Raw genomic sequence first — 13328 nt, 5'->3', positions numbered from 1 at the left:
TTGAAACACAATCATGAAACTCTAAAAAATTGTTTCAGGGTTTATCTGGGATCTGCTGGACATGTGTTGTCTTTGAATGCAGGATCAGATTCTTAAACAGTTTGGTAGATCTCGAGCTGGTTTTGATGTGCAGAAAAGAGTAGAAAAAAGGAGGAGAAACAACCACAAAGTCTTTGAGAAGAAACAGAGCAGAACGACTGAAGAGGGTTTAGAGACAATGGTTCACACACATAGATATACATGAAGGTCTCTGGTGGGATTTGGGATCTTGAGAGACTTGAAGACAAATGATGTGAGGAACAAGTAGGACGGCACGATAAAATCTAAGCAGCTGCTTTGCTTAATAGTGAAATCTTAACGATTTATCGCAATCATTTAGTAGGAAATGCTTCAATAAAATTGACATGAAACAGACTTTATTGTCTGTGATTTTATATCCCTTCACAGAAAAGTATAAAAAAAATAATCAGCAGTTTCATTGGCACTGAAACATTTACACGAAGCCCACGAAAGTGTGTCATTTAAACAGAATAAATATAAAGTTAGCCCATTATTGAGATCTAATTTTAAAATGTAGTTAAGCTACACACTTACACTTAATTAAAAAAGTGAGAATTGGAGTAAAGCTAATGGCTTAATATATCTGACAAATACCCAGCTTTAATCAAAGTCAGTACTGCTGTTGATTACACTGAATTTATTAAATAAGACAAAAGTCAGGAATGTGATCCGGACATGATTAATTGAGAAACACACACACACACACACACACGCACACACACACACACACACACACACACACAAATGCAGGTCCTGCTTCCCTTCCCTCCAGACAAAATCTCCAAACAATAGACAGCCAGTGACTAAAGCCGTTTAACAGCCACCCTCACCATGCTGCTCACTGCTGGAGCTTAGTGTTTAAAAAGGCCCTCTAGCACACAGAGAAAAAGAAAAAAAGAGAGAGAGAGAGAGAGAGAGAGAGAGAGAGAGAGAGAGAGAGAGAGAGAGTATATAGAGCCTGATGGCCTACTAAGTAAAAGTCGAAAAAAACTATTGTGGCTGACATTTTATGGCCTCTTTTAACAAGATGTAATACAGCTGCTTTAGAACATCTTCATATTCAGATCGTGAAGATTCGTCCGTACAAAAAGTGTCAATGAGTTCGGAAAAACGTGTATTTGGACACCTGATTCACATCTGTGAGTTCAGTTCCAGCACATACTGTTTTAATGGAGTGAGTGCTGTATACTTTTTGGCAGTTTGTCACTGCTGGCTTCCTGTCTGGCAGCAGAACTGAGACGCTCATGCAATATTTCCACTCATTCTCTCCCGCTCTTTTTAAAGGACTGTACGCATTCGGTATACTGACCGAACCAGGGACACTCAAGGCCAAAATGGTGACCACATCCTTTGTCATGACCTGAGAGAAGTAAAAAATTACACATACACACACACCTCACTGATGGATGTAAAGGAAAATGTGAAACTGCTAAAAATGAGGAAACGGTCTAGTCTTTCCCCTTCTCAGAGCATTTCTTTGGAATTAAATGCTGGGGAAAAAGCCCCTTCCTCCATCAACCACTATCTCTACTTGCCCCCTCCTCGCTCAGGAAAAGCATCTCAAGCTGTTGGACAAACAAAGAAAAAAGCTCCTTTTTCCTTCCCTTCTCTCGCTCTCTCAGTCCATGTGAAACTAAGGGATGAGTCTCTGTTGGTTTTCTTCACCTCTCTTTTTGATCTCCTTAGAGAGAGTAGAGGAGGAATGTAGGACAGAAAAAAAAGGTCTTCACTCTTCCATGCAGTGTACCTCTTCTTATTTCTGCTGATCTGGGATCAGTGTGGGGTTTGGTCTTTGTGATGATGTCATATCAAAAACATGTCAACTATATATACACCGTTCTACGAAAGTACAAATCTGTGCTTTAACCAATGACCCATTCCATTGTTAGTCACAGTAACTAGACATTAAAATCAATGTTTATTGCTTGCACCTCCCCAGTACTTTTCCTGGAACCACTGAAAGCTGGTCTAGAGATATTTCCCCTAAACTGTGAGTAACAGAGCATAATCTGGTCAGGAAACTTTAAAGAGAAAATGCAAACTAAATATATATTATTAATTCATGTGTTACAGATATGTAGCCATTTATCAATGCTATAGATCTGACAACATATACACTGTACAGAACATGAATTATTAAAACACTCTTCTCTGAAAGCATTGCAACAGCAAGACCTGGTCTTTCGGGGGTTTTTTATACAGCGTACACATCTCAGACAATATAAGGCAAAAGAGCTACGATTGAATTCTCTGATATTTAAATTTTGGTTTAAAAGATTTATCCGCATCTCTTCTTATATCTAGGCCTTTCTAATGGTACTGCATATACGATTAAATAAATTACCAAGTGTGCAAAGAGATTTGTTCCTGTATGGTTAATATTTATAATAATGAAATTGCAGCCTAATGAGGTATGCATGTATTGAAGTTTGGGTACTTTTCTGTTGCTCCTCTGATCTAAAAGTCCAAAAAATTCATTATGCAGCACAGAATTAGTATCAGTCAGATGCACACAGTGTATTTGAAATTCAATTTCTATTTGCATTAGCTTTGGATCTGAACTTTGTAAAATACGGTTTGGGGCTATAATCATATATTTGGGATACTGGTCTGCCTTAGTAGTTTGTTTTGATAGCATCATCAGTTCATCAGTTCAACTCATACACAGGACTTTATAAACTAACAGACTCATTTCACACGAGCTTGTTAGAGCAGCCCATAGTACTGACACTCAAGTATGAACCGATATGAACATGCACAAGCTGTTTTGTCTGTCGACCTTCCACATGGTAGGCATGCAGTTTCTCAGTGTCGGCTGTAACTAATGCAAAGACATTGTAGAAGAATACAGTTAACTTCCAGCTACAGTGATTAGATACGAGGCTTCCACTGGAACATCTGCGTTACCTTTTATGACATGAATAAAGTGAAAGCATGGTCATTCACCGACCAGGTGTTTATGATCTGCTCGGCTTTGGGCTATGTCACATCCAGAGACACGATCAAAACAAGCACAATGACGTCATGCTCTGCATCCTCAAGCGGCCGCTTTATCAAAAAAAAGGCAGAAATTAACTGCTTCCGGTTGTCCCGCGTTAGTGCGCGTGCACGGAGGATTTTTTATTATAGGACAATAATTAAAAAAAAACGCGTACGGAATTAAAATCGGAGCCGCTGTTTTCTTAGACGAACTGCCAAGTATATGATCGGATTTAAGGCCCTGTACGTTACTCACGTAGTGTTTGGACGGATGCCGCCTTTTCTCCACGTCCACCACTTTCACATCCAGAACGGTCCGGAGCTGCATTTCGGTATACTGAAAATGGATTAAAAAAAAAATACTGAAAAAAGAGAAGGCGAGAATATAAGAAGAAATCCGTGGGATTTGGTCGGCTGGGCTGGACGAGAGAGGTGGTAGAGAGGAACACGGAGCGGGACAGTCACGGAGAGGTCTGCTGGAATAAAGCTGCTCTTCTGTTCCTCATGGAAAGCGCTCGAGCGTTTCCGCTTTGCCCCACCGGTAACACAGTAGCGCTCCAACACCAACCCCTGGGGCACTCCAACTTCTCTATTACCGCCTCGTGGTGGGAAAAACGATCTCCATCTATTCTAACGGAGGAATCCCTTTCCGTGGAGCTCGATGAGAATCCACACTGACACGGTTCCCTACCGCTAGGTCCGAACGGAAATGCACTATGAAATAAAATATTTATGCATATGATCAAAGAAGGATTTGTACTAATACTGTGTTCCGGTTCTTTGTGACAAATGCAATAAGCGCTGGCTGTAAACAGGGTTAAACCTAAGCGTGGGGGTGAAAAAAAAAAAAACATGGACCAGCCCACGTCTTCTCCTTTAAATGTGAGCGCGCGATCCCGTTAGGCGTAAGGCTCGCGCTTGTGCTCAGCTGCTCGGATCCCAAGTGTAGGGGAATGGGATTCGATTCCTGGCACCTGAATCGGTTCAGTGAGTCGATTCCGGGTACACAAGACGCGTGTCCTTGGCGAGCAAGTCAAGGTTTAGTGATATTAAACCGATCTATTTTAAACTTATCGCCAGATGAAATGCTGCAATTAAACTGGAGTTAAATCTGTGGCCGAGTCACATTTTGATTTCGATTTGGGATGCGAGTCGCTTTCAAGTGATGTTCAACTAAAAGCCAGGGTTTTATAGGAAATTCTTCATTCGGCAATGTTTAAGACGACAAAACACTGCTGTTTTACGGTGTAGATGATAATCAAATCTTATACTTTGCGAGAATTTGAGCCGGATGAAAGATTTGGGTTTGATCATTGATTCCCAACGTTGGAATCGAGGAATCGACTCTTTGGAATTGATTCGGGATTCTCAGCTTTTTTCTTGTAGGCCGGTGTGTGTGTGTGTGTGTGTGTGTGTGTGTGTGTGTGTGTGTGTGTGTGTGTGTGTGTGTGTTGGTCGGTCTGGCAGCGTGTAAATGAATATTTGAAGGATAGGAATAAGCAACCATAAAGTAAGCAGAAGGAATTGGAAGCTAAAACAATTGCACATCTGCTGCTTGGTTTCTTGCCATAAATGTAGAAGGGCATTACTGCTCAGATCATGTTGTGGCACCAAGTGGAATCCATCCAGCCAGCGCTTTTTAATGAGCCTCTTCCTGCTCAGTTCAAGTAGGATAAACACCATCAACACACATCCAGCACATAATCTATTTAGCAGTTCTCAAACCAAAAAAAGTTGCTGTACACAAGCTGAATTGATAAAACAAAACAATTTATTCGATTAGACAGATGATCCGCTGCCAATAGGACGGCAGCCCAACTAAACTGCATGGATACAGATGTGCTCACGAACAGCTGGCTATTCATTTGGTCATGGCGCCCCCCTGTGGCCATGTTTCAGCGGAATAATCTCCACTCATGCGGTGTACACATTCTTTCATAGTCGATGAAGTAGTTAGTGATTGGAAAAATGTTACACACGTTTCCTACCATATTTTAAGACTCGTTCTTTAAAATGTGAAGAAAAACAAGTATTGCGATGTTGTCTTATGACTAACAATACCACTGTATTATCTTTGTAAAAGCTCTTCTCAAACCTAAATAACTAAACTTTTAAATAACAATAATTATTGCAAAAACAAACTCTGGTGCATCATCATAATTTTACAACTAAAAGATACACTTTAATACCAAATATCTTTTTTAATCACAAAAATATTTCCTTTCTTTATTTTACTGCAGGGCATAATATATAGAGAACTGATATATAAAGGTGTGTAGATTTTGTTCTATAGATTGAATTAAATGCTGTCTTAAATAAGCATAAATTGAACATGTTTACAATCCAATTTAGAAAAATCACAGCATGTACATTGACAGATTGCTCTCTGTAGCAAATCGATCAACAGCATATCATCCACACACAGCAAGCACTTACACAGCCCAATAAAGACTGAACCAGACACTTTAAGACACTCTATAGACTTTTCTCTAATTGGATATAATTAAGATTTCTGGCGTGAACATTTCCCAGAACTCTGATATTATAAAATAGTGTAATGGGCATCTGATGTACTGATAATTTCACTGTTACACTCCAAGAACTTTAGCACCACATCCAGGGCCTCTTTGTTCAGGTTACGGCTATAACGCTGCCTCACACTGGACAAGATATGAAGCACATGGCAACCCTTCTCAGCATCTGAAATCGGACAGAACAAGCAAGAATTGCTGTTTACTTTACTTACCTTATTGTTATCTTGTTTGGATTATTTCTAATTTAAGAAAAACATGAGTCAGGGATTGTGACATCATTTATAGTCATGCCGCTGCTGTACAAGCATTCAAAAGAAGGAGTTTCTGTTTTTCTGCATTTTTGAGTTATTTTACAAGGACAAGACAACTTACATTTCTCTACTTTGCAATCCTCTCTCAAGATGTCACAAATCGCTGCAAGCAGATCTTTGTCATGTTCAGTTACCTGCAGGAGACACTCACAGGAATCACGCTCAAGTTTTTTTATGCTATTACTCCAATAGATGATACATTCCAAAATAAAAATAACTATAAAGCGCACCCATATATAAGCCGCACCCACTGAATTTTACAAATATTTTTATTTTTAACATAAATAAGCCGCACCTGTCTATAAGCCTGTCTACACTAATGTACTTTACACAGGCTTTAATGAAAGACACGTTACACACGGTGTAACGGGTGAAATATGTTGCGCTTCCTTTAGGAGCATAGCGGTATTTTGGGAATAGCATGCCACTGCATTTTTCCGGTATTACTGCGTGTGTGCAAGACGAGGATTATGTCATTATTTTCTGATGCTGATTTCTAAGTTTCTTTGACTAACCCTTAACGCTGTTGCCAAGAAAAATAAAAAAGCACGAGTTTTGGAAACCTGTCTGTGTTTATATGATTTCTGTTGTAACTGGAGTTAGCGAGCTCTCCCTTCACCCAGACTCAACGCGTTACAACGGCTTGTATCTAAACAGTAGCCGACCAAGAAAGTCATTGTTCACTGTCTTCCTCTTTTCTTTCACAACTATTTCTCTCGGGAGTTTATCTTTTGGCATCGTCATGAGTTTAAAAAAAAATAAACTTTTTTTCTCCCGAAGCCGTGCAGCTCAGAACACAGGTGAGGTCGTTTTTCGTTCCGTTCGAAATTTCATTGGTCTTATGTTATGGGGTTCAGTTTTTTGGCTTGAAGTTTGTGAAACCGGGAAAAACCCAGGAAAAAAACCATAAATTAGCCGCTTCGCTGTTTAAGCCGCGAGTTCAAAAAAAAAATAGCGGCTTATAGTCTGAAAAATACGGTAGCTTTCTCTAATAAATATTACTATGTATACAGAAAGAGCTTTATTATTTTTATTTTGTTCACTTATGCCTATACAGACGGTTTTATATAAAATATGATATAGAAATCAGTAACAAATACACTGGGCTGAATTAAACTTTTCTCATAAGTGCTACTGTAGTAAACTTGGTATTATACATAAAATCAAAAGTGCTTTATTACATCGCAAACTCAAAGCACAGAATCTTTGTAATAGAAATACAGCACTCAGAGGCTGCAGTAGATATTAACCAGTGTGTGTGTGTGTGTGTGTGTGTGTGTGTGTGTGTGTGTGTGTGTGTGTGTGTGTGCTTACATTGTACACCTCATCCTGAGACAGTACTTTGCGGAATATCTCTCCCTCCACCTGCAAAATCTTCAGTGTCTCTTTGAGAAGGTTCCTGATCTGTGAAGGAACCGTCGACTGAAGAGAACCAGGCTCCTAAAAACACAACAAACAAAAAAAAATCACACTTGCGAATCAATAAAAAAATAAGGGAATATTTATAAATGATTAGAAATGTAGAAGAATGTTAAAATCTTGCATATATTCATACTGCTCTGATACCAATGTACACCTTTAATCTGTCACTATCAGTGTGCAGGAGTTCATTCACATCAATGTTCCTGTCACTGTTACTGAGAAACAGGTGAAAGAGCAAAACATTGTAGTTTGCTAGATTATAGTGCGTGTGTCTGTGTTCCCTGCATATTCTAGTGTTTAATTTGGGCATTCCAGAGTTTTTTCCACACATATTAAGAACAAACCTTACAGTGTTTTTCCACTAGGCCAATATTTGAACACACTGAAACGAGTAAACACCCACGATGGCCGGATAGTGTTTCAAATACAGAAATACATACAAAAAGAAGACACAAAATCTTCAACAAATCACAAGGATACATTTTGCCACCAAATTCAAGAATCAAGAATAAACAATTCTTAAAATAGTACAATACTCGAATATTAGGTTTTAGAGTATAATAGCAGAATCGTTCATCCTCAACCCTGGTTCACTTTATTCTTCCTCTCTCTATCTCTCCTGCAGTCAGACTTCTTTTGTGAGTAAAGTTATGTGGTGATGATAAATTTAGCATGTAAAATTGTGGCCCCATTAATTATCATAATTTTTGTCAGTGATAAAAATCTATAAGCACTGTATCCTCACTGTGGCATTTTCGGACATTCTTCTCCACGTTTCTTACTTTTAGAATTACCCAAGAGGCAACATCTTTCTTGTTATCATGCCCAGATGAATCCTATACCAACACATTTAAAAAAAAGTCTAACTATTGTTATGTTAATGATAGAGTTTCTGCCTAATTATTCATAATACAAAAAAGTCCCTTCGAGAGATACAGATTTTTTTAAATAGACTATCATGTATGTATTTTTTGTCATGCATCATACCTGTTCCTCTGACGTGTCTGTAGAAGGCTGTTGGATCAGAGGGTGTAAAAGGTACTCAACATCATAGGGTCGAAACCTGGTCACCTCCTTCTCTTTTAGGAACTCCTTCAAAATGTACACAGCCTGAGCCAGAATACACTGGAAACTTGAGGGGCTACAATTATAAAAAAACAAAAAAAAAACAAACAACAAACAAATGAGTGAAAATGTATAACCTCAAAGACATTTTAATCTCACATAAAACATGATTTTTTTTTATATATATTTTACTATGGCTATAATCGACTCACTCAGTAGAGCTTGCACTAAGCTCAGTGGATGGGACATGGAATGGTTTGTCATAGCAGTCTCTGTAAAGCTGGGGCATCTCCAACATCCGGGAGATCTGCATGCTCATCACAGGATCATTCACTTTATCTTACACGCATATATTTATACACACACACACACACACAGACATACATATACACACACACAAAATAACATAACCTATTTAAACACTCTATAAGAGTACACACAGCTCACTAAACAGCTCATATTTAAACATTAGAAAAACTTTTATTTTATAAACCTTTATTAATTCTTGGCCAACAACCAGAATTGTACCACATCTGACTGCGGTAGCCCCTTTACCTCAAAAATTCATTGTGCATTCCGAGACGCTTTTCTGCTCGACATGGTTGTAAAGACTGCTTATTTGATTCACCCTGGACTTCCTGTCAGTATCAAGGTGTTTCTGCAGTTAGAACTGTTGCTCACTGAATGATTTTTGCCTAATTCTACACACATCGTTTCATGAGCTAACCCCAAGTGTCCCCAAGTGCTATATTTGCTCACAAAACAAGGAGGCCGTGATCTCTCTCTGCTCTCGCGAGGTTTTAAGGGATCCGCGAACTCGAAGCAGATCTCCAATCTCCACCACTGTGCTGATTCGTTGTGCCTCCAGGAGCTTCCTCAGCTGCTCCTCTATGTTAAAACCATCTCCAGTAGGGTCTTTATCTCCTGAAATATGAATTACAGCTTCATTTCAGTGAAAGAAAAAAGTCAAATGTGGTCAACAGTCAATGAAATCTTGCCCGATATGAATGTCTTACCTGTTAATGAGTCTCTAAGATCTTGCAAATTCTCATCTTTCCAGCAGAGACAGTTGATGACTCCAGTACTGTCATCCACTTAATATACAGAGAAAACATCAACCAGCATAAAGCTAAGATATCCTCTGGACCACATTGTGTTATTAAGCTAATAATTACTGTATAAGATATACAATTCACTCAACCTCCATAACAATAAAAGTCATCTCTCTCCTTCCTGTACACCACAGTTCCCAGTACATCCACTTGGAACAGCGGGTGAGTTTTATAGAAGTAGATTCCTGTGGGTAGTGAAATGATATGTGTCATGTAAAGACATGATTTTTAACTACACGACTTTCTTGTAATATTGTTGTTTATTATATGCTTCATCAAGGGTTTATGGAAAACCTGGAACTTGTTGAGACTCTCTCATCTGTAGGATGTCTTTAATGTAAAGCTGGGCATAGGCAGAAAACACAGGGTCCAATCCCCACAGCAGTGATGGAAGTTCATCCTCAGCATCACCCTGATTACCATCCATTGTACATTAATTCTAAAAAATTCTTCAAGATGCAGAACATTAAAGTTTAGTAAAAGAAGGGCACCATAATCAAAAGTATCCTAAAACTCTTGAGCCAGAAAGTCTCCCACAATACAATTTAAAGGCATCAGACATGGTCCTTGTCCTAGTTTATGCTCCTAAATACATAGTGCTTGGGTAGTACCTAACTTGAAATATTATGCTTCTGTTTCCTCTGTGGACTGAAGATCAACTATTGGATATGAAACAAGACAAGAGTTAAACAAGTCATACAAAGGCACCAACGAGGCTGTATTTTAAACAACACTTATAATGGACATGTAGTGCTTTATTTACACTGCAGAAGCCATTACTTCATACCACATACAGTACAGACCAAAAGTTTGGACACACCTTCTCATTCAAAGAGTTTTCTTTATTTTCATGACTATGAAAATTGTAGATTCACACTGAAGGCATCAAAACTATGAATTAACACGTGGAATTATATATGGAATTATATACATAACAAAAAAGTGTGAAACAACTGAAAAATGTCATATTCGAGGTCATTCAAAGTAGCCACCTTTTGCTTTGATTACTGCTTTGCACACTCTTGGCATTCTCTTGATGAGCTTCAAGAGGTAGTCACCTGAAATGGTCTTCCAACAGTCTTGAAGGAGTTCCCAGAGAGATGCTTGGCACTTGTTGGCCCTTTTGCCTTCACTCTGCGGTCCAGCTCACCCCTAAACCATCTCGAATGGGTTCAGGTCCGGTGACTGTGGAGGCCAGGTCATCTGGCGCAGCACCCCATCACTCTCCTTCTTGGTCAAATAGCCCTTGATGCCTTCAGTGTGACTCTACAATTTTCATAGTCATGAAAATAAAGAAAACTCTTGGTCCTTTTGGTACTTTTGGTCTGTACTGTATAGTGCACCTATAAAGTGAGTATAGAGTAATTTGTACGTCCGCTAACGCTAATGCTGTACTTCCTCATAACCTTGTGCTCCATAACATCTGATCACATGCACATGATCAACTTGTGCTGTTACTATCATGAACAGCAGCTACGCTAATTCCTCTCCACTGCTTCTACTTCTCTCCCCATCCCGAGGCATCCTGAGGTTGCTCCAGCCCCAGTCACGTCCCACCTCATGAAGATTGTGGACCTTTAATGAAAAAGATGTCGACCCTGCAAACATCCCGAACCATCTAGAGATGTACCAGTGCCAATTGGATCCCACTGCATGTGTGGAGTTTCGACATTGGACTTCCTGGAGTGTTTAAAGGCTCTGGCATGGAGAAGCTGGTGTTGGATCTGTGATGATTGCAAATGTTGAACTATTTTATGAGTTGCTCAGTAGCTCCTAGTTTTATAACCACAAATGAGTGTAGAAGACTGTAGAAAGAACATTACTCAATCTTATACTCCAGTGCTCATGTTAGTTCTCACTCTCCAGTGTTCTGTATTGTTTAAAGACTTTAATCAAACTCATGATGTCACCCAAATGAGGATGAGGTTCCCCTTTTGAGTCTTGGTTCCTCTCAAGGTTTCTTCCTCATAACATCTAAGGAAGTTTTTCGTTGCCACATCAGGGATAAATACAGAAATAAATACAGAAATACAGAAATACACTTGACTTGACTTGACTTGACTTGACGCCTATTTCTTGCCCAACTCTTCTTTATTAGATATTTATTTAAAATATATATTATATACTCATTTATTATTATTGTTCAATGCGATTTAAATGTTATACAACTAGCACATAAAAAAAAATAATAATCATTTAAAAATAATGACATAAATCGATAAATAACTCACTTTTTAAATCGGAAACCAGACACGGTGTTGTTTCTTATTCTTCGCAATTCCAACTACGGTCAGACACAGACCGAGTGCACACATACTGCCCCCTACCGCAGTGAGTGCACATAGCACCTAAATTACACGAGAATAACATTCTCGAGTGTTTTATGCTCTGCACACACCTACTAGTGATGCTGAGATTCACAGATTCGCATCGGCATAAAAGTAAATCGATTAAAAAAAAAAGTGTGCATCGGATACAAGTTGGCATTTGTATCGTGATGCATCGTTTTTAACATACAGTATCTCACAAAAGTGAGTGCACCCCTCACATTTCAGCAACCATTTTAGTATATATTTTCAAAGGACAATATCAAGAAATGAAACTTGGATATATTTTAGTCAGTGTGCAGTTTGTATAGCAGTACAGTATAGCAGTCTGTTTTTTAAAGCCAGCTTCTCTACCTGATGCACAGCACGAGGAATCAACTTCTTTGATGGACCCTTGCAAGGCCTGTTCCGAGTGAAACCCATCATGGAAAACCTCTGTATGACCCTGACCAGTACTGTAACTCAGTTCCAGGGTGTTACAGATCTTCTTATAGCCTCAGCCATCTTTGTGGAGAGCAACATTTCTAATTCTAAAATCCTCAGAGAGTCTTTGCCATGAGGTTCCATGTTGAACATCTAGTAGTCAGTATGATAGAATTGTACTCAAAGCACCACATTTTAACTGCACTAATACAAGATACACAAATTTGTATTGTCCTGTCAAGCAGACAAAAGCATGAACATGATGAATAGGACATGTGGTTTTGCATAGTTACAAGACGTACAGCTGTTATCACTTAGGATGTTCTCACATTTGTTGCCAGCTTTTGTGACAATAATGGCTGTATGGTGAATTATTTTCAGAGGGCAGTAAATGTATCCTGTTATACAAGCTGCACATTAACTACACTTAAGAAGATATAATAAAATGGTTGCTGAAAGGTGAAGAGTGTACTCACTTTCGTAAGATACTGTATTTGCTGCAGTAAAATATATATATATATATATATATATATATATATATATATATATATATATATATATATATAAAGAAATTCAAAAATTGTTGGCCAATATTGATATGTAGATTGATTTCTCCTCTCTAAACCTTTTCTCAAGCGTGTTCTCTCAGCACCAATGCTGCTTTGTGAATATGAAATGTCACAACACTACCGAGACCAAGACGTGTCCTGAGACTCACATAAATTATAGATTAACATGGCAGAGGTAGAACTGCAACTTTCCTGGAGACAGAACAGGGAAATAACATCTGTTTTTTTTATTAATCCTTCTTTCTTTTTTTGCACTACAAAGGCGTGTTTGTGAAAGGGCCAAGTCAGAGAGCATAAAGTCCATTTATGCTTTGCTCTCTGTCTGAACCAAAGAAATTTACTCAAACTATCTGTACCATATTGAATTGCATAGCCTCATATTTTTTTCATTGTATTGTGTTACATTAAATCGGATCACTGTGCATCATAACTGGGGTGAATACTATCGCATCGGTAGGTGCATCATATGTATATCATTTTGTTGGCTATGTAATGAGATGCAAATCGTATCGGCTTCATTTATGGA

General features: G+C 38.6%; 2 protein-coding genes across 8 annotated transcripts in view; both read right to left on the bottom strand.

Annotated features, from left to right (window-relative positions):
- sh3pxd2aa (SH3 and PX domains 2Aa) overlaps nucleotides 1-4425 on the bottom strand; it is a 109905-nt gene extending 105480 nt beyond the window's left edge. For 2 of the 5 annotated variants that reach the window (XM_046837910.1, XM_046837912.1), the window contains exon 1: nucleotides 3296-4424. In XM_046837910.1, the coding sequence (XP_046693866.1) occupies nucleotides 3296-3367 (72 nt within the window). In that variant the 5' untranslated portion in view covers nucleotides 3368-4424. Of the gene's footprint in view, nucleotides 1-3295 lie in introns of all 5 variants that reach the window. The other 3 variants (XM_046837911.1, XM_046837913.1, XM_046837914.1) reach the window with 2 other exon arrangements.
- A 367-nt stretch (nucleotides 4426-4792) lies between these two features.
- Nucleotides 4793-11830, bottom strand: stn1 (STN1 subunit of CST complex). 3 transcript variants are annotated; one of them, XM_046837915.1, is made up of 11 exons: nucleotides 11715-11830; nucleotides 10100-10142; nucleotides 9778-9932; nucleotides 9573-9668; nucleotides 9388-9465; nucleotides 9131-9295; nucleotides 8584-8710; nucleotides 8294-8447; nucleotides 7199-7324; nucleotides 5946-6018; nucleotides 4793-5739 (listed from the first exon to the last, which is right to left on the bottom strand). In XM_046837915.1, exons 3-11 carry the CDS (start codon nucleotides 9908-9910, stop codon nucleotides 5582-5584), a joined length of 1110 nt encoding a protein of 369 aa, XP_046693871.1. In that variant the 5' UTR covers nucleotides 9911-9932; nucleotides 10100-10142; nucleotides 11715-11830; the 3' UTR covers nucleotides 4793-5581. The 3 variants fall into 3 exon arrangements, with proteins under 3 accessions (XP_046693871.1, XP_046693872.1, XP_046693873.1); XM_046837916.1 differs by having other exon boundaries at nucleotides 10095-10142; nucleotides 11715-11825; XM_046837917.1 differs by lacking the exon at nucleotides 10100-10142 and having other exon boundaries at nucleotides 11715-11818.
- Between the last annotated feature and the right edge of the window lie 1498 nt (nucleotides 11831-13328).

The sequence above is a fragment of the Silurus meridionalis genome, chromosome 24, assembly GCF_014805685.1.
Source record: "Silurus meridionalis isolate SWU-2019-XX chromosome 24, ASM1480568v1, whole genome shotgun sequence".
Taxonomy (NCBI): Eukaryota; Metazoa; Chordata; class Actinopteri; order Siluriformes; family Siluridae; genus Silurus; species Silurus meridionalis.
The sequence above is the reverse complement of the archived record's forward strand: the minus strand, read 5'-3'. Positions and strand labels throughout refer to the sequence as shown.